General features: G+C 31.5%; 1 protein-coding gene across 5 annotated transcripts in view; it reads right to left on the bottom strand.

The window, feature by feature from the left end:
• LOC145277048 (uncharacterized) overlaps positions 1-20,689 on the bottom strand; it is a 337,642-nt gene that overhangs the window by 33 nt on the left and 316,920 nt on the right. For all 5 annotated transcript variants that reach the window (XM_080128695.1, XM_080128698.1, XM_080128696.1 and 2 more), the window contains 2 exons: positions 11,567-11,584; positions 1-443 (listed from right to left, as the gene is read on the bottom strand). The exon at positions 1-443 is cut by the window's left edge and continues 33 nt beyond it. In XM_080128695.1, coding sequence (XP_079984821.1) covers positions 11,576-11,584 — 9 coding nt within the window. In that variant the 3' untranslated portion in view covers positions 1-443; positions 11,567-11,575. The remainder of the gene's footprint in view (positions 444-11,566; positions 11,585-20,689) is intronic.

Raw genomic sequence — 20,689 nt, 5'->3', positions numbered from 1 at the left:
AATGTTTTTTCTGTCTTCTTTTTTTTTCAAAAATTAATCAATGAAAAATTCAGGTCTAATAAAAAAAAATGTATAAATTTTTCACTGAGTGAAATTTATACACATACATATTTTTTCTTCATATATATAATATTGTTTATGTCCCCAGTCCAGCAGCAGTTTGGTGAAGGGGAAAGAGTTTGCAGGTAGACAGTAGCAGTGGCAGTAGTGGATGTTTTGTTTTGCAAGTAGAAAGAGAGAGATCTTTGCTATCCGACCAGTCGAGTGTTGAATAATAAAGTGTCAACAAGTCTGTGTACAAGCTGTCACTGCCACACAATGCACACTGAAGAAGGCATGCTGCTGCTGCTACTGAAACCGCAGCCGCTGCTGCTGCTGTTATTATTGGTAGTAAAGATAAAGCCTGACCAATGTCGAATGGTTCAACTAAAGAAGCAGCCGGACTGAAAAGGGAAAGCAAAAGCATAAATCATGAGAATGCATACATATTAGTGATGGGACGATTCCAATAGTCCCCCCCCCCCGATTCCGATACAATTACCAATTCCGATTCTTTATAAATCACGAAATATTTTAACTGTAAAACTGTTATTTTTTCTCTGATTACAGTAAAAACATACATTAAATGTGCAGGTATATTCTCAAACGTAAAAAAAAAAAAAAAACATTTCTGAGGGATGATCTATTGATTTTAGTTTTATTGGTCGTTTAAAATCAATAAATCAATAAATATCATTTAATTATTCCTACCAGCAGTGGAAGATTTTGTTTTAAATAAAATCAAATTTGAAAAGAAAAGATAATTAAAGGAATCGTTTTTGGCATTGGAAAATAGGTAAATATTTTTCAGATTCTGATACCACCAGAAGTTTCGATTTTTTGTTTTTTGAAGTTCCAATTAATCGCCCCAACACTAATGCCTGACAAAGTAAGGATGGATATATATATATATATATATATATATAGACTTATATGTAATTATACTGAGTTCGTGAAATTCAGTAAATTTTCATATACCAATGAGTTTTAAGCCAAAAATGATTGGCTTTAAGAGTAAGTTACAAAATTATCAAATTTTATAATTGAGCATTAATATACTGTGTAAGCAAAAACAAGACTTCAAAACAAGGTGTTGGTTGCAACAAAAAGTGTATTTCAATTTACGTTACAATTGTTTCCATGTCCAGTTCAACAATTTTAAGCATTATGTCGTTGGAAAATTTTCAAAACCAGCATTTCTTCAGACTTTATGAATAAGCACACTTTGGCAATGGAGCGTTTTTTGAAGAGAAGGAAGGGGAAATCCCTAGCTAGAAAGGCATGCGATAGGTAGATGTTTCTCGCATATTCTAAATATTTTTTTTAATTAAAATCATGTCAGTTACTGTTATGGTATGCAATCAATTTAAATAGTTTTTAATAATTTTTTTTCAATTTTTAACTTCAAATTCTAAAGTTGTGAAAGGTAAAAAATAACAAATTAGTTTTTCAAGAAAAATATAAACAGCTGACGATGTGAAGGTGGGTAACATCATAAAAAATATTCCAAACAAAAATATTTACTTGAAATAAACTGAATAAAAATATTTTTATGTATTAAAAAAATTATGCTCTAAAAGTTAAAAAAAAAAAAAGAAAAATTGGCTAGTCAGAATCAAATATTGATTCATCAGATTAATTACTATTGATGAGACAACTCTAAAAATTCGACAAGATAATATTATATATTAGATGACAGAAATAAATACAAAGAAGATGAGATCAAATATTAAACTGTCATTTATTCAAGAATTTTAAATTAAATATTTTAAATTATTTTTAGCTTTCAAATTAAACTGCTACTTAATTTTCTTTCTTAAAAAAAAATATCAAAGAACGAGTTACCACATAATGTTTTTTTTAAATATGAAGAATAGTAATACATATATATATATATATATATATATAGTAATTTATAAAATATATATGGCGATTAAGCTACACTGAATATTCGGCGTTTCATCCACTCTAGGATTCCTCAGGCTTTTTTTTTTTTTTTTACACAGTGATCACTACTTATCAAGGCCCGGAAGCCACTCAGGGATAAGGGTTATTGCAAGTACATTACGTTAGTGTGGAGATTTGAAGTGTTTACATAAGGGGGCGGTTCATTAAGAATTTGTTAACATTGGACTTGAAGACATCCAAGTTGTAGTCCCGTGGGAAGCAGGCAGACGGAACAGAGTTCCACAGGCGTGCAGTTCTAAGAAAGAAGCTTTGTTCATGGAATCCGCGTTTTGATTTAGGCACAGATATAGAGTGGGGGAAATTATTCACAGTGGATTCAGCTAGACGGGTGTTTTTCGTGAAAGATTGGCGAGGGGGGGGGGGCAGAGATTGGAGTTCAGACGAGCACCTGCCATGGAAATAACGATAAAACAAGGATATGCTCGCAACGTCTCTTCTGTGGGAGAGAGGTTGCAGGGTAGAGAAAAGGGCATCCCCCACTAAGCCACGAAGTCTATTTTGTACTCTGTCAAGGCAGGATAGGCTGCTTTTAGCAGCTCCTGCCTAGATATGGCAGCAGTATTCCATCCTTGGACGTACTTGGCTTTTATAAGATAGAGAATTGCATCAGTAGTGAGATATCTTCTGGAGCGGTAGAAGGATCCCACCATCTTTTCAGCGAACTTGGCAACAGACTTGATGTACGTGTTCCATTTCAAATCAGGAGTAAAGGTCAAACCCAGAAGCTTGTCAAAACACGAGGCCTCACCCAGACGAGAGCCATCCATCACAATTGATGCCAGATGGGGATCAGAGCGTTGATGATGTAAGGGTATATATATATATATATACACATATATGTATGTATATATATGTGCATATATGTATGTACACATATATATTTATATATAAACTAACAATTAAAAAAAAACAAAAAAACCCACTAACCTAGTTTTAAAACAGATCCTTTATCCGATAAAATGCATGCCCATTGGCTGATAGGAAAAGGGGCGCGGTGGATACTAGAAAGCTGATTGGCTAAATAAATCCTCAATAGAAGAGTACCATATAAAAAGGATAAACAACCTCAGAATTCGCGCATAAGCCCGAGGAATCCTAGAGTGGATGAAACTCTGAACATTCAGTGTAGCTTAATCGCCATATATAATTTATAAATTACTAACTAGCTCTACCTACGTATTGAGCACTTTTGAAGTAAATACTTAAAGTTTACGCATAAATCTATACTTTCGTATATTAATTTTATGTGCGTAAATGAAGTAGTTATTGGGTACATTACATTTCTTTTCATAAATCTAATTAGGGTTCAAGATTTTATCTAAAATTTGGTCACTACAGTAGAACCCCGGGATACGGCATTAAAAATTAGTAACAAAATACAGTACAGTATATAATACACATGTATATAATCAAATAACATTATAAATAACACCGTAAGGTGAGGCAAATACCGTAATCAGGGGCCGTAAAAACATTGTATTACATATGGTAAGCTGAAAAAAAAATAAAATAAAAATGTATTCTAGAGCCACCGTATCCCAGGGTTCTGCTGTATATTCCTATTATTATTATTATAACTTATATTTGAGGTAGTAATTATAAAATCAAAGTTTAGAAAGTTTCTATTTAAGGAAAAATATGAATTAACACAAAAGTATTGGATACATTTTTAAAAAAATCCTTTTTCTAAAATATTTTTAGATGACTTGTTTTGCATGTTGCAATAATGCAAGCAAATTATCACTGACCAATCAAGGTGGATAAACAGAAAGGTACAAAGAACCCCTTTTGTTACGCATGGTGAAATTCAAACCAACCTCAGAGAAGCTGGGATTGATGTGAGCAAGGATACAATCATACGGTATCACTGGTAGAATACTTAACATAATTAAATCCTTCTTAGATAAGAGAAAAATTCAGGTAGTCCTCGACGGTCGCACATCTAAACAATATGATATAAATGCGGGAGTGCCCCAGGGTTCTATCCTTGGACCTCTATTGTTCCTGATATTCATAAATGACCTCCCCGACAACATTGCCTCTGAGATGGGTATATATGCTGATGACACTACATTCTATGGCAGACACGACAGGAAGACGAATGAACACATTTCTAAAGAAATGGCAGAAACACTAGAGGAAGACCTCCAATCTGTAGTGGAATGGGGACAAAAGTGGTTGGTCGCGTTCAATGCTGCCAAGACTAAACTAGTTTCATTCAATAATTACAAAAAACCCTCTCTACCACCCATAGCAATGGCCAACGACTCTTTATCTGAGAGTTCATCTTTCAAACTCCTTGGCCTAACGTTCACAGGAAACATGAGTTGGAACAATTACATTGAAGGCATTGCCAGGGCCGCTGCAAGAAAGGTAGGCTCTCTCTACCGTGCTAGAAAACTACTAACACCCGAAAGTATCCTGTACCTCTATAAGGCCACCATTCGCCCATGTATGGAGTATTGCTGCCACATCTGGGCTGGTGCATCTGCTACTAGTCTCTCGCTCCTTGACAAGGTTCAAAAGAGAGTCGCAAACCTGATAGGCCCTGAACTGGCATCTAAGCTTCAGCCTCTGTCCCATCGACGAAATGTTGCATCCCTCTGCCTTTTCTACAAGTATTTTAGTGGTGAATGCTCTGACGAACTGCAATCACTTGTGCCTCCACGACGCGAGCACCCTCGACAAACCCGACAGGCTACTAGATCCCACCCCCACACTGTAGAGATCCCTAGATGTAAAAGATCTTTTTACTCAAATAGTTTCTTCCCCAGAACCGCAAGACTCTGGAATTCCATTCCAGGTCCCTGCTTCCCCAACAGTACTGACGTGCAGAAGTTCAAGTGTAACGTGAACCGACACCTTGCTGCCCAAATTCCTACATAGTACCCCAGTAGTTGTTTCCCCTGATAGTAGCCCCCTACACCAAAGTGGCAATTTGCCTTGTTTGGGGTGAAAATGTAATAAAAAAAAAAAAAAAAAAAAAATATAAGTTTTGTTTCAAGATCTCCAAGAACAGTTCCATAGTTGAAGTGTGAACATGTCAGATTACATTTGAATTATGTTAAAACATATGGAGAGAAACCACAAGAATTTGGGAACAAGGTAATCTGGTCAGATGGAATGAAAATCAAAATCTGTAGAAGAAAGACAGCAACACAGCTATAGTGGAAAAATGGCACCGCCTACCACAAAAAGAAAACCATTCCTTCAGTGAAGTATGGCAGTGGTTCAATTATGGTATGGAGGTGTTTTTTATCCAACGGTACAGGTGAATTAGAAATCATCAATGGTAGAATGAATGGGCATTTATACAGGGATATTCTGGCAAGAAACCTCCGGAAATCTGCTGATTTGTTTAAACATAATAACAATTTCGTGTTTTATGATGACAATGATCCCAAACATATTGCCAAACTAACCAAAGAATGGCTTAAAAATAATGAAATTGGCGTTCATATTTGACCCAGTCAGTCTCCAGACCTCAACCCAATTGAAAATTTGTGAACAATATTAAAGATCAATGTTCACAAGAGGAATCCACAAAATATTGAACAACTAGAAGAGTTCTGCAAAGAAGAATGGTGCAAAATACCTGCAAATGTTTGCAAAAAAACGTGTGCAACTATAGAAAGCAACTGGAAGTTGTTGAACGCAACAAAGGTTATGCAACCAAATATAAAACAATGTATTCAATACTTTTACGCTTGTTAATTTATATTTTTCCTTAACTATAAACTTCCTAAACTTTGTTTTTGTAATGTGTGTGTGCGGGGGGGGGGGGGAGATAGACAGGAATAAGATAATAAGCAAAGAACTAAAATACAAAAAAAAAAAAAATTAACACAGAATCATGCTTTTGTTGGTTCAACATTTTGTTCAATTTATGAAATTTTGTCAAAAAGTAAGCATTTATTAAACAGAGTCAAATCAAATATAAAAAATGGAACGGAAGCATGCTGCTGAAGTTGTTGATAAAATGGAAAGAATGTGTTATAGTATGAGTGATCGTCATCAGAATGTTTTTTTTTTTATATTTTATTTATTGCTTTAATCTCTTGGCTTAGCAGGAAATTCGTGTGATTTTTTTTATTTTAGTTTATGTTTATTTAAACTTGCAGAACCTGTGGAAATTCCATGGAAGTTGAAACTTTTTCAAACACATTATAAATAAAATGAATAACAAATAAAATAAAATAAATAACAATGAATTTAAAATAATTTTTTTAGCAAATTATTTTTATTTTTGCAATCCTTTTTAAATGAGCAATGTTTACATTTATTCATTTATTTATACATTTATTTATTTATACATTTATTTATTTTTACATTTATTTATACATTTATTTATTTATACATTTATTTATTTTTACATTTATTTATTTATTTATACATTTATTTATTTATTTTTACATTTATTTATACATTTATTTATTTATACATTTATTTATTTATACATTTATTTATTTATTTATTTTTACATTTATTTATTTATTTGCGAACTATTATCCTGATCTTCTAGTTGTTTCACAACGTTTCGACCAACTATTCCTCTGATCTTCGTAAGATGGTAAACCACGACGGGATAGGAATGCTGAGTCTCTTAACTGTATCTTCAGTATTACTGCCTTCCATAGTTGTCGTCTCACCACGTTTTGGCCAACTAATCCTCTGGCCGGCTTTGTGTAGGATTGAAACCACTATCTTCAGACAATTCTCACGTGAAACCGTAGAGATTCAACGTCTCTACCTACTGTGCCACGGGCCTTGAAGGGCGATTAAGGTTGGATTTTTTGGTCTGAAGATAGCAGTTTCAATCCTACCCAAAGCAGGCCAGAAGATTAGTTGGCTAAAACGTGGTGAGACAACAACAACTATGGAAGGCAGTAATTACTGAGAATGCAGTTAAGAGACTCAGCATTCTTATCTTGTCATGGTTTACCACCTTACGAAGGCCAGAGGATTGACTGGTTGAAACATTATGAAACAACAACTAGATAAGGATAACATTCTTTTTTTAACCTTTTAAAGTTTAAAAGAATTGATTTTAAAAATTTAGATTTTTTTCAATGAAAATTACAACACACAATACATTTTTTTTCTGAATACTTTTTAGATAAATTATAAAAAGGACAGACGTCAATTCACTTGCACATTTTTTAATTTTAAAAAGAAACAAAAAAAAACTTACAGTCTCCTCTCAACATGACTTTTTTTTTTAATTATAAAATAAAATTATAAAATAAAATTATAAAATAAAATAGGCAATTTGAAACCATAAACAGACAGCCATGTTTTTGTTTTGAAAATTTTTGGAGAGGAAATGGTTTTAATGATTTTTAACTGATAAAGAGCAACTATAAGGGGGGGGGGTAATTCGTTTTTCATTAATTAATGTTTACAATAATGTTTTTTCTTTGTGACACTGGACGTTAGACAAGTAAATTAATATTCAGGTCATTTTTTAATTTTTTTTTTTTCTAATTAGTGAATTTTAATTAAAAAATGGCACAATACTTCAAGGATTTTTATTGTGTTGTTCATTTGTTTTTGTGTATTATTTTTGTGTTGGAGGTTAGACTTTTTTGCTATGCCAGTTGATTGTGATATTTTTCATGTTCTTATGTGACATTAATTGTGCATATGAGACACTGGGATTGAGTTATAGTTGAATGAATGATGTACGTGCCATACAACAGCAAACTAGGACTATCACCTACATAAACACAAAAACGAGAACACAAAATGGTTGAAAAATTATATAGCTTAAGTGAAAATTCGATCCAGGAACTCTTTTTAGATTTAACAACCTTTCAGTTTCGATAAATTGATTTCTTCATTATTTTAAGAAATTTCTTTGTCACATGATAATATGGATGACAAAAATTTCCTAGCATGACATATCTTTATCTCTATTATATAAAAGTCACTTTGTGTTTGTGTGTGTGTGTGTTTGTGACATTTCCAAAACGGTTGAACCTATTTTTTGCAAATTTCCCACAAATTTATACATCTTGTAGTATTCTTAGATTTTGTATCGAAATTCATCCGATAAAAAAAAAACTAAAAATCTAAAAAATCTGATCCTAAAAATAGTCTTTTTTCTTATAGATAAAAAAAAAAAATTTACAGGGGAATATTTTACGTTACACTGGCCAAGGAAGATAATAAAATCTCAGCAAATCATTTCTTCTTAAAAAAATATAATTATTGTCATCTGGAGATAGCTTAGTGATAGAGCATTCGACTACAGATTGAATAATCCATTGTTCAGGCCTGAATGTACCTCACCATTTTATTTTAATTTTTTTTATTAATAAGTTCAATTTATGATAATCCATTTATATGTATATACAGCTATAGTGCTATATGCCAAATTCCAATATATATATATATATATATATATATATATATATATATATGTCATCATTTGATTTTGTGCCTCTCAATATATATTGTTGCTTATGTGACAAATTTCCACAAAAAAATAAAAATTATGAATAAAAATTATAAAAAAGACTTTCTTCAAATTATAATCCAAATTAAATCCCTGGATCTCAAATTGAAGGAAAAGAATAAATAAAAAGAAAGAAAAACAACAAAAAAGATAAATAAAATGTGAGAGGTGTATAAAAACTGGAGAAAACTGGCAAAAGTTTAAGCTTCCATGGCAAAAAAAAATCATTTGAAAAAAACGCGCTTGCAAGTTTCACATACAACTTAGAAAACTTGTGGAAAAAACAAAGCGCTAAATTAAAATATTATTCAGCTCATAATGAACGGCTCTCATCTAAACATGAATGAAGTTACAATCACTTTTCCTAATAACATTGACAATTGAAGTGATTTATATTCATCTCCATTTGAAGTAATATTTATTCATCTTTTTGTTCATGTATGTCTCGTCCTGTTCTCGCATCTCCACGTGAGAATTCACATAACAGAGGTAAAAAGAGGAGGTAACTCCACCTGAGACAGAAAAGTTAGTTTCCTTGATTACAGTTGAGTTTAGAACATACCTTATTATCACATCATAATCGCTACTGTTATTTTGCCTTGTGTCAGACGTTTCTTTGTGACTAGACACCTGCAATGAATGCTGCATAACAGCATGAAGCACAAAGAAAATCATTGACGGTGGTGTTTCTCTTTTGACAACAGCAGGGAAGAGAGATTCCTTTTACTTCTGTTCATGGTTTTAATTGTTGTCGATGTGCAGTATTTTTTATGTCATTACTTAAAAAAACTCCATGTGACCCCCCCCCCTTTTTCTTTCCTCCACTTGATGTGTATGTGTGTAGAAAATAGTGGGAAAAATGGGGATACTCACAGTTCACTTTACATAGACATTTACAAGGCTGTACCAACAGTAATGCATCCTATTTAACTATTAATCTGCATAAACTCTGCACACAACTCACCTGATGTCTACCACAATTATAATCTTTATATCCTAATTAAGTCCAATTCCAACACCCATCATACAATATGTAACACACATGAATTCATATTAAATTACTACATCCTTTCAGATTATTTGAATTCTTTGGACTAAAGTTCAAATGAAAATCAACCCTTGTCCACAAAGATCCATGACGTAGTGGATAAAGTACTTGAAGGTTGACGGTTCAATCCTCAGTGCAAGTGACGCTCAAATTACAATTGTAAATTACTTAGGACTTCTACCCAGCCATGGTTGGCAGAACGAGCATGCTACCCCTGATCTTATTTAACCCGATGTGTCTTTTAAATAATATTACAATTTTTTTATAATAATACACACACAGAATCTCCATTATAGTAAAAAAAAATTTTTAACCTGGAGGAAGAGTGTGCAGATATTTGTCATATGATATTTAACCATAGAAGCATCAACTTTAAACGACTCCAGTAACATGCAGAAACAAAACAAAACAAAAAAAACTTACTTTTGTTTTGAGCAGAAATTATCAACAATAAAAATCAACAACAAAATATGAAAATAAAATCATCAACACGTAAAATCAATACTTGATTTGCATTAAGTTAAACAATCACACTCCTGACGCAATCTTCTACAAGAGTAAAATACGCCTTAACATGAAATACTCCTGCCACGTCTGGGATGGAGCTGCTAAGAGTACACTTTCCTGCCTAGTTAAAAGCCGGCTTTGAAATCTAGTGGGCAAAGTCCTCTTTCACACATAAGAAACTGTTATTTTCATGGCAGGTATTTAACTGAGTTTGTATCTATGCATACCCCCCCCCCGCGTAAAACATCTATGCATGCCCCCCCCCCGGCGTAAAACATCTATGCATGCCCCCCCCCCATAAAACATCTATAGCAGGCACTCATCTAGCTACAACAACTACAATTTCTCTTTTTATCTGTGCCTAAAATTAAATATAAATTCCAGACCAAAATTTCTTTCCTAGAGGTATCCATCTGTGGAACACAATACTGCAGGGTTGCTTCCCAACTGACTATAACAAGGTCCTTTTCAAGTCTAAAGTGAACAAGTTCCTGTTGAATTGTCCTCTTACATAATCAAATCTTACCCAAGTTCCTTCATTATAAATAATCACTGTTGTCTTACAGCCAACTTACACTCATTAACCTTTATCCTTGAGTGGCCTTCAAGCCTTGATAAGGTTGACCCCCTACTCTCACCCCTTAGTAAAAAAAAATAAATTACTGTTTCATTAGAATACAAACTAAATTGCTGAATCATTTTTTCAATAAATAAATTTTTATTGTTACTATATCAATACTAGCAGGATGCCTGGCGTTGCCCGGTTGTAAAATACACTTAAATATATTTTAACTTATGCAGATTTTGTATTTAACGCCAATTCTTAATTGATTATTATATTGTACCCAATATATAGTAGTAATTTCAAAAGTTAAAAAAAAACAAACAAAAAAAAACAAAAACAAATATGACTTGGTGCCATCAACTAGAATAGAAACCAAAATATTTAGTATTCCAGACTTAGTCATTACTATTTGAGCTATTGTCAGATGTATAAGAAATAGTTATATAGTTATAACGTATATGCACAGAGAAGCATGTTAAGTCGACTTACACCTGCAAAGTTCCAATTTTTTTTCAATTTTGATCCTTAACAGCTATTTTTTGCCAGCTAAAACCCCATAAAAGAATAAACAAACCAACTTTAACATATAAATGTATATTTGTGCATACGTAGAAAAGCACATTAAGTCGACTTAAACTTGCCCAGTTCCAATTTTTTTCAATTTTAACCCTTAGCAGCAAAAAACCCATAAAAGAATGGTCCACAAAAAATGCAATCATTTGATCTGCCCTGTGCCGTTCTACGAGTCTTGGGGATGTACTTTGTAAAAAAATGAAGACAGACAAGCATAGTATATATATATATATTATTCCTTAATTGGAATTCAAAATAAATTAGCTAAGCATAGTACATTTTATAAATTAGATTATTAATATTTTGGCGTGTAACAAAAATGTTTGCTGCTGATTGTTGAAGATTTCAGTCATCCGAAAAGTATGTTTTTTTTTTAAATCCCGTGATTGAAGACATGACATTTACTCACCTCTCGTCATCAGGGTGGCTATGGTGGATAGATAAGAGAGAAAGGTCATTCATTGAAAGATAGCAAAAACATTCTGTACATTTATATAGACATGTATTTTCAAATCATGTTCCAAATCAGAGTATTATAGGTGTTTACGTCTGTTTCAGGGCAATGTTTATCTAAAGTCATAGAATGAAATATAAAATTTGTTCAAAACATTGAATTTTTTTAGAACAGAAGTTTTATAAGTAACGAGAAAACAAGCAACAATAATGTCCACAAAAGTTTTATTTCTACAAAAAAAAAAAAGTAAATATCACAAGAATAGATCCATTGTCAAATACGTCAGATATATAAATGTGCAAGTAAATATAATTTGAGTTCATTTACACACACACACACACACACACACACATATAAAGAAATGACAGTTCAAAGTTAAATAAAATGTATTTGATCATCAAATCAATAAGGCAAACATGTGAAATATAATGGAAACTCTTTAGACCATGGTATTTTGAAGCTTAAATCTTCTCATCACAAGAGAAGAGCAAGGTTTATATATACAAGCTTATACAGTAAATGTATAAAGCTCTTGTTCAGTTAATGCTTTGAAATATTTTTTTTTAAATGTTATTCTTACTACATACAACTATTTTATTGCTTCACCGGTATAAGGTGCCTTAAGTTTTCAGACTGTCTTGATGCCCTTCTTGGTCAAATAGTCTATGACAAGGATGGAGCACCTTTGGGACAAACCTTGTGCAAATCTTCCGCATCTTTAGTTCCTCACAAATAATTATGTTTACAGTTCCCACACTGACATCAAACTGTGCACTTATTGTCTCTATAGATACACACAACGGTCCTTATCCATGAAATTCTTTATTTGGCCAACCAACTCTGGTGTTCTGACTTCCTTACTCCTCCCACACCTCTCATCATCCTTCACAGACTCCCTGCCTTCCTTGAATCTCTTATACCACTGGAAAACTGATGCTCGATTCATGCAAGATGGTCCAAAAGCAGTCTGAAGCATTCCATATGTTTCCGTGGCATTTTTTCCAAGTTTAAAAACAAAAGTTTATTACATATCATTCTTCTCAAGTGTCCTCCTCACGTCCAGATTGCATTTTTTGAAATTCACTAGTTGTGACAATCAAGCTTTAGTAGGGTGTATTCCAATTTCTGCTGTAGCTGTTCATTTGAATGTGAAATCATGAAACTTGGTCGGTTGTCTTATAAGATGTGTAGCAATAGCACATTGAATTTTCAAGAATCGACGACAATTTTTAATGCTTGTATGGAAAAGTCTGAAAACTTATTGGAGGCACCTTATATCATGTGAGACTTTAAAATTTGGATAAATCTTTGATATGGGGATCTCTTAAGGTATATGAAGTTCAACACTTGAGAGTGGAGTATGACAATTATAAATTTAATTAAGACAAAACCAAAATAAATAAAGATATATTTATTTGTCAGTTCAATAAGGAAAACAAAGGTTATAGAAGCTGTTTAGACTATGGCATTTCGAAGCGTAATGCTTTTCATCAGATTTCCATATATTATTTTTTTGCATATTATCTCCCTCACTGCTCCCCATGATCTTCCATCACACCCAGTTATATATCAGGCCTATTATTTCCCCATCATATTATTTTTAAAGTACTATTTATCCTTTATTATTATTTATTTTTATTCTTTTTTATTTTCCAAGTTAATGTATCATATGCTAGATGGTGCAAATATCTTTATTTGTAACCTACTTTCTCCTCTTTTGACGAGAAGCATTAGGCTTTGAAATGCCATGATATAAACAACTTCTATAACCTTTGTTTATACAATGTTTTTCATTATGGAACTAAAAAATAAATATATCTTTACCTATTTTGTCTTGAATGTCTGTATATATATATATATATATATATATATATATATATATATATATATATATATCTTCATAGCAGATATATATATATATATATATATATATATATATATATATATATATATATATATATATATATATATATCTTCATAGCAGATATTATTTTCTGGGATGAAATATTTAATAAGGACCCCGGAAGCCAAGAGACTTGAAGGGGATACATTTCAATCAACACCAGTTGATTGCCACGGGTCATTTGTAAACAAACATACAAAATCTGATTTGTTTGTTTTATTCATTGATTTTAAATATTAAGGAAAGATTTAAAGAAAAGTGGGGGGGGGGATATTTTTTATGTAAGGTGCATTTTTCAGGGAAGAGGGGGCTTTCCTTTTTTTAAACAAAACTTCTTTTTTTTACAAGGGAGTCATCACTTATCACAGCCTGAAGGCCACTCGAGGATAAGGGCTTATAAATGTAAGGTGGTAGTGTAGTAATCGTTAATAGTGTAAATTGGGTAGAATTTGATTATTTAAAAGGGGATGGCTCAACAAGAACTTGTGTACATTGGACTTGAAGGCTACCATGTTATAATCAGCTAGGAAGCAGGCAAGTGGAACAGTGTTTCACGTAGTGCTTCCTCAAAACGAGAGCCATTCATTTCAACTGGAGGATGATTAGGGTCAGAGTGTTTATGAGGAAAGGAGAGAAGCTTGGTTTTCGATGCATTAAAAAAAAAAACTTTTTTCCTCATTGCACTACGTGCTCATGGTCAGAAGAGAGAGAAACAGAAAGATCTGGCTCATTGCTAGTCTTTGAAATGTTATCATAAATAGTTGTATCGAATGATCTAAGAATGTGATTTTGGAGATCACTGATGAAGATCAAGAAAAGAATTGGGCTCAGGATGGAGCCATGAAGGATGCCAGCGTTAATACTATTAGCTTCTGATTTCTGCCTATTGACGACTACTCTTATAGGCCTATCAGAAAGAAAAGATTTAATAATTGAGAAGACATTTCTTGCTATTCCATATTCTGGAAATCTTCTGAAGTAGACCTTTTTGTCATACCATATCAAAAACCTTGGATATGTCAAGAGCTATTGCTCTAGAAACAAAGCCCTTGTCAAGAGATTCATTAATCCTGAGTGATATAACAGCACATTAGCTGTAGATCTAGCAGAACGGAAACCACATTGCAAGTCACTGAGTAGGTTATTTCTGCTGAGGTGATCGATCACTTCTCTATTTATAAGATTCCAACAACTTACTCATGACACTTCAATAATCGAACGCAGAGATGGTGTCTATCGAGTAATTTCTTGTTTTAAAAAAGAGTTTGTTTTCTACGATCATTCAATTTCGTTTTTTTTTTTTTCTTTTAGACATTTAAGAAAAAAATATTGAATATTTATTTTTTTAATGTAGGCTGAGTTTTTCTTTTTTTCTTTTACAAAACTTAGTAAACAAACACAGACGTGGTGTGTCTATCTTGTTAAACTATCTTTTTTAAATGTGTTCATTCTCTATGCTTATGCGATTTATATTTAATCTAAATTTATAAAATATTACATTTAAAATTTTTTTTTTAAACAAAAACTTTTGGCCTCTCAAGAAAATAGCACTCTGAATTGATACAAAAACTTAAAGTATCTCAGTTTATATTTAAATATTTTTAAAAACATTAATTTTAGCAACAAAAAGTATTTTTTAATAATTTTTAAAAATATTAAACTTAAATCTTATGATATATATGATGAGTGGAAAATCCTATAGCGAATGATTTGAGATTTTCCCGTTATACGCTGCATGTTTGTGAATCCTACAAGTTAAATTCATAGGCAGACAATAAAAATCTATTGGAATCACCATGAACGGTTTATTAAATCAATGTTCAATTGTAGAAGATCTCACTTAGATTCCTATGTAAAGGAATTTCTGTGGCATGAAAGATATTCCGAAAATACCTTTTAGGTAAGTAAATAAATATATTTTTTAAATAAAAGTTATAAAAGGTTTGTAAATAAATTTATATATTTGTTAAATTTTATTTCGTCTGTTTATAGTTTTGCTTACAAAAAAAAAAAAAAATGAAAAACATTGCTAAACCGATTTCTGCAATGTTTTATTTGTTTATGAAAAGTGTTGTAAATCAAACTAAAGGTTTAATATTTGATGCAAAAGAATTGCCTAGAAAGATTGCTCCTTCACTCATCAAAGACAAAGGGGAGCATAAAAAATTCTCATTAAAAAAAAAAAAAAAAAAATCGTGATTTCTATAATTGTTTATTAAAATGTTTTGTTAAAAAAAGACACCCCTCCCCCAAGAAGAAAACGAACCCAAGAGAAAACAAGTCGAGCATGCGCGGTCCCCCCTCCACAAATGAAATATTTACTTTCACCATGACTAATGTTTGTGCGAAATTTTTTAAAATCTAAGGCATGGTTATTGAGAAAAGTGCGAATAGATGAATGATTTGGGGGACAATTTTATCCCTGTAATGTCTCCAAAAGGGGGGGGGGCGGCACAACCAAAGTTATCCTGGAAAATCTGTTCTGGCAAAAATTTACTTCCACTATGACTAATGTTTGTGCAAGATTTGTTAAAAATTCCAAGACGTTATTGAGAAAAGTGTGAATAAGCGGATGAATGCGAGTAAATTACTAGGTCCAATCCCTCCTTTGTCAGGGAATCAAAACTATATATTTTCTCCATGTTTGTTTAACTAAATCTTCCCTTTATATTAAAAATCAACAAATAAAACTCAAATGACACGTATATTTGCAGTCAACCTGTGTCAATTGGAATGTGTCTCCTTTGAGTTTCAGCTTCCAGGGTCCTTATTTCTATTTCCAAAAATAATCCAAACACAATTTCATTAGATAAATTTATATTTCCAAAAATAATCCCAAACACAATTTTATTCGATAAATTTAGTTTTTACCCAAGAATTTTTTTGTATTTCAGGTCCTTAAAAATCTTTAACACTTTATTTTGAAATTAAAAATATTTGAAAAAAAAAACAAAAAAAAAAACAATAAAATGCAGAAAAAAAAACAAAAAAAAATTAGATTTAATAAGAATTTTATTGACAATATTTTTTTATGTGAGAGGAAAATGATTATAAAAAAAACAAACAAAAAAAACATTAATAAAAATGCAGATAAAACAACACAAATGAATCATGGTGAATTTCTTGCTACAGTTGGGAAAAAGAAATGAAATCTTATAGCAAATATCGACAACAACATATAAGAAAGAAATCTATCAAAAAATTTATTTTTAAAAATATCCGATGGACAGAAAATAGTCATGTCAAACATTATACTATTGTTTTTATGTATGAACGCGTGAAAAAATTATATTACAAATTATTTTATGTTTTGATAAATTAATAATGTAATATACATTAATTTATTCTTTCATCTTCCCAAGATATTCATAATGTAATACACATTATTGATTCATTGTTAATGTATTTTATCATTAATTATGCATTTATCACTGAATTCATAAGGATAGACATAATACGGTGATAATGTCATGTATTTTATTAATATGATAATACAAAACAAGTCATAATCTTGTTGGATTGGTACAATTTTGTTTTCATGCTGCATTTATATCATTTCGGTATAGAATTGGGATTTTGAATTTAAAAAAAAATGTTTAGAATAAGAGGTTTAAAGAAACTTAGAATCCTTCCAAAAATAAGAACTTGCATAGAAATAAAAATATGAAACGTTTTTATTCCTAACTCTTGCAGAAACTATATACACACACACACACACACACAGAGCAAGTCCTCCTCCCCTCTCTCTCACTCTACAAGTCCGGGCTACATTTTGTGACCTCTATAAAACAAAATCTATTAACCCTTTTGGGGTCTTTTTTTTTTTCCTATATGTCTCCCTGACCCTCTCTGTGTATGCATGTATATATATATACACACACACACACACACACACACATATATATGTATGTATGTGTACCAACTATTCCCCTCCAAACTTAATTGGTATCCTCAAAAAAAAAAAAAACTTTTCAAAAGACATTTTGTATTCCTACAGTCACCAAATAAAAATAGAGAAAAGATAAACATACACACATTTTGTATGAATTTTTAAAACACACACACATATATATATATATATATATATATATATATATATATATATATATATATACACACACATTATTTATAAAATTAGTACAAACAAATGTACACAATTTTACTAATTTTCAAAGAATTCTAATTTTGAATAAAAATGAAAAAAATAAATTCTTTGAGGCATCCTTAAAATCATTTACTTATTAGTAAAAGCCTTATACTATTGCAGAAATTAAATTAAAATAAATCATTTTTTTTAATCACTTTGTTCGGTGGCGAATGCTAAGGATGGCAGTACCATCTTAGCCACCGAAACTTATCATCCTTGGTTGGTGGCTGATGAGGACAGGCTACAGCATGTACATTCACATATTGTATTTAGAAAAAGAAAAGAAAATATATATATATATATATATATATATATATATACACACACACACACACAAGCTGAAAATTCTTTAAATAAATTTTTTGTGATTGCAAAAAAATTTCTAGATTTAGATCTAGATTTAGGAATAATTTGTGCATTTGTATCTAAAATTATAAAAAAAAATTAAAGTTTGTTTTCAGGCTAACACTCGTTCATCCTCTGACCTGTCACCATGCAACATGTGTATGCAGATGACGGAATGTATAAGGTGTGAATAAAAACATTGCTTCATAAGGAACACAAAATATGAACTTTTTTATATTTATAATTGAACGTGAAAAGACAATTGAAATGGATTTAAAAAGAAAATATGTGAAAAAATGATTTTTTTATTATTTACAAACTTTGGATTATTCTTCTTCACAGTATTTCACCCGTCGCCCTCTCCCATCCTTTTCATGTCTTGTGTCATTTCCAGGAATTGCAAACCAAAACGTTTATTTAATCCACTGGGGTAGACTGTTCTCTAAAATGACCAATCGGATGATCATAAAAATGCCCACACCATTGTCAATAAACAATTAGAAAGAGTAAGAATTCCTATCAATTACACAATCGTGTAAACACAAAACAAACCAGCAAAATAGCGATAGCAATATTGTAATCTGATTACAAATTGGCAACACTCCTTTTCACTGACACTGCAATCCACACGATCTATTAACTTGAATGTGTTCTCTTGGTTGTCAAACCATCGACTCACTGTGCTCTCCAATTTGTCCTTCTTAATGCAGTTATTTCCCTCATAGGCAATTACTGCCTTTATATTTTTGAACCACACATATTCAAAATAATTACAAGGAAATAAAAACAGTAAGTATAGCAACCAAAACATGAAGATTTTGATTCAATTATGCTTAGAATTCTTTTTTGCACCAACTTGATTAAAACAACTTGATTAAAACAACTTTTGATAAAAATTAAGTTTTAAATGATGTAAAAAACAAAATTCTAAGTAGTTTTTTTCTATTTTACTTATCGTCTGATGAGTGCTTTATATAAAATTTCTTGAGTAAATGTATTGTAATGACTAATCCCTATTAATCCCTAGATGTGCATTAAACGGATACCATAATACTTAGTTTGCTGTACCTTATCATAAAGATCTATACAAAATTTCAGCCAGATCAGTCCAGTAATTTTCAGTAAAAAAAGTGAAATGGACAGACAGACAGACAAAGAGAAATATAATATAGATACATCAAATTAAATTAGTTAAATTTTCGAAGTTAGACCCAAGCAGCAATGCATCTGAAAAATCAATATCAGATTCTGACTAGCCTTTTTTCTTTTTTTTAAATAAATACATATTAAATATTCCTCAGTTGTTTAAAAAAAAAAAAATTTCACCTGTTCTAAGTCACTATAATGTGCAATTAATAGACAACTTTTCTCATTTTGTGATCATCTTCATCCTCTCCTACTGCGACCCATATTCTATACAACATCTATTATTCTCGCTTCTGTCACTCTCTCTTTGTTTATGAACAAAGATAAAGAAAAGAATAAAGATTGGCTTCGTCATAATAAAGAAAAGGCAGCAATATTATTTAACTCGTAGTTTGAAAGGAAAAGAGAAAGTGTTACCAGCAGAACAACGTTGAGATTTTATCATTTTTTAATTGCTTTTTTTTTTCTCGTTCAAATAATTTAACCCAAGCTTAGTGGACGACCAAATAGCGTGCACACACGCACACAATTAAGCATTATTATTATTAGAAGCAAAAATTGTCATAAAATTAGGATGTTGCATTAAAACATATTTCTCTATTAAAAAATTTGGAGTATTAATGTTACTATAAATTATATCTACACACACAACTTGAATGCTTACTATATACTATCCCTGAGTGTCTAGTCTAAGGTCTCTGTGTACAGGGATTATCAGACTCTGAAATGAGGATACTTCTCATTGTAATCAAACCCTGACCAAACATTAAAAAACATGGTCTCCTTAAGCCATTCAGCACGTTTCTCAGGTTGCGAATGGGGACACCTTTCTATTTATAGAGGACAGCTTCTTATACCAAATAAGAAGCCATGAACAATGAGGAACTAACTAATAAAAAAAATGAATAAAAATAAACCAAAATACTAGCAGGCCGGCACCAAAAATAAAAATGGCCCCCATCAACCCGTTTATAGACTAGGTGGAAAGAGGTAAGCAATGGTGTAAACCTTCTCTCCTCTAGAAGTGACATGATAGTCATGGCAGAGGTTAACAAGGGTCAGCCATCAGGCCTTGATAAAAAAGGCCCTGACCCTCGATCACCACCAATTCCAGCAACTAAAAACCAGAACATTATAGGATTAAAAGCCCAACCAACAAGTTGCAGAAAAGAAGGTGCCATTGTTTTGATGCCACTATTCAAAGTTTGAGAAGTGGAGCAAAGCTTCAAATTCTATTCTTAGCGAGAAGATAAAAAACAAACCTCCTAGAATATATTTAAGTAAAATATACATGTGTGTGTGTGTGTGTGTGTATGGAGGTCAATAAAATAAAGTATTAAAAAATATGACCCTGTATATAATACATAAATCATGTTTTCATTATTTCTTAGAAACACACAAAAACTCAAGATTAGTGGAAATAATTTTATTATTACATTTTTTTTTATTATTGCATTTTTTTTATTATTGCATTTTTTATTGTTGAAATGACAAAAAGGGGGGGGGATAAGCAAATCCTCTTTCGTTGCAAAAAGGA

Source organism: Euprymna scolopes, chromosome 5, assembly GCF_053919585.1.
Source record: "Euprymna scolopes isolate OS-2025 chromosome 5, ASM5391958v1, whole genome shotgun sequence".
Classification (NCBI taxonomy): domain Eukaryota; kingdom Metazoa; phylum Mollusca; class Cephalopoda; order Sepiida; family Sepiolidae; genus Euprymna; species Euprymna scolopes.
Note: the sequence above shows the minus strand (reverse complement) of the source record. Positions and strands in the feature narration are given on the sequence as shown.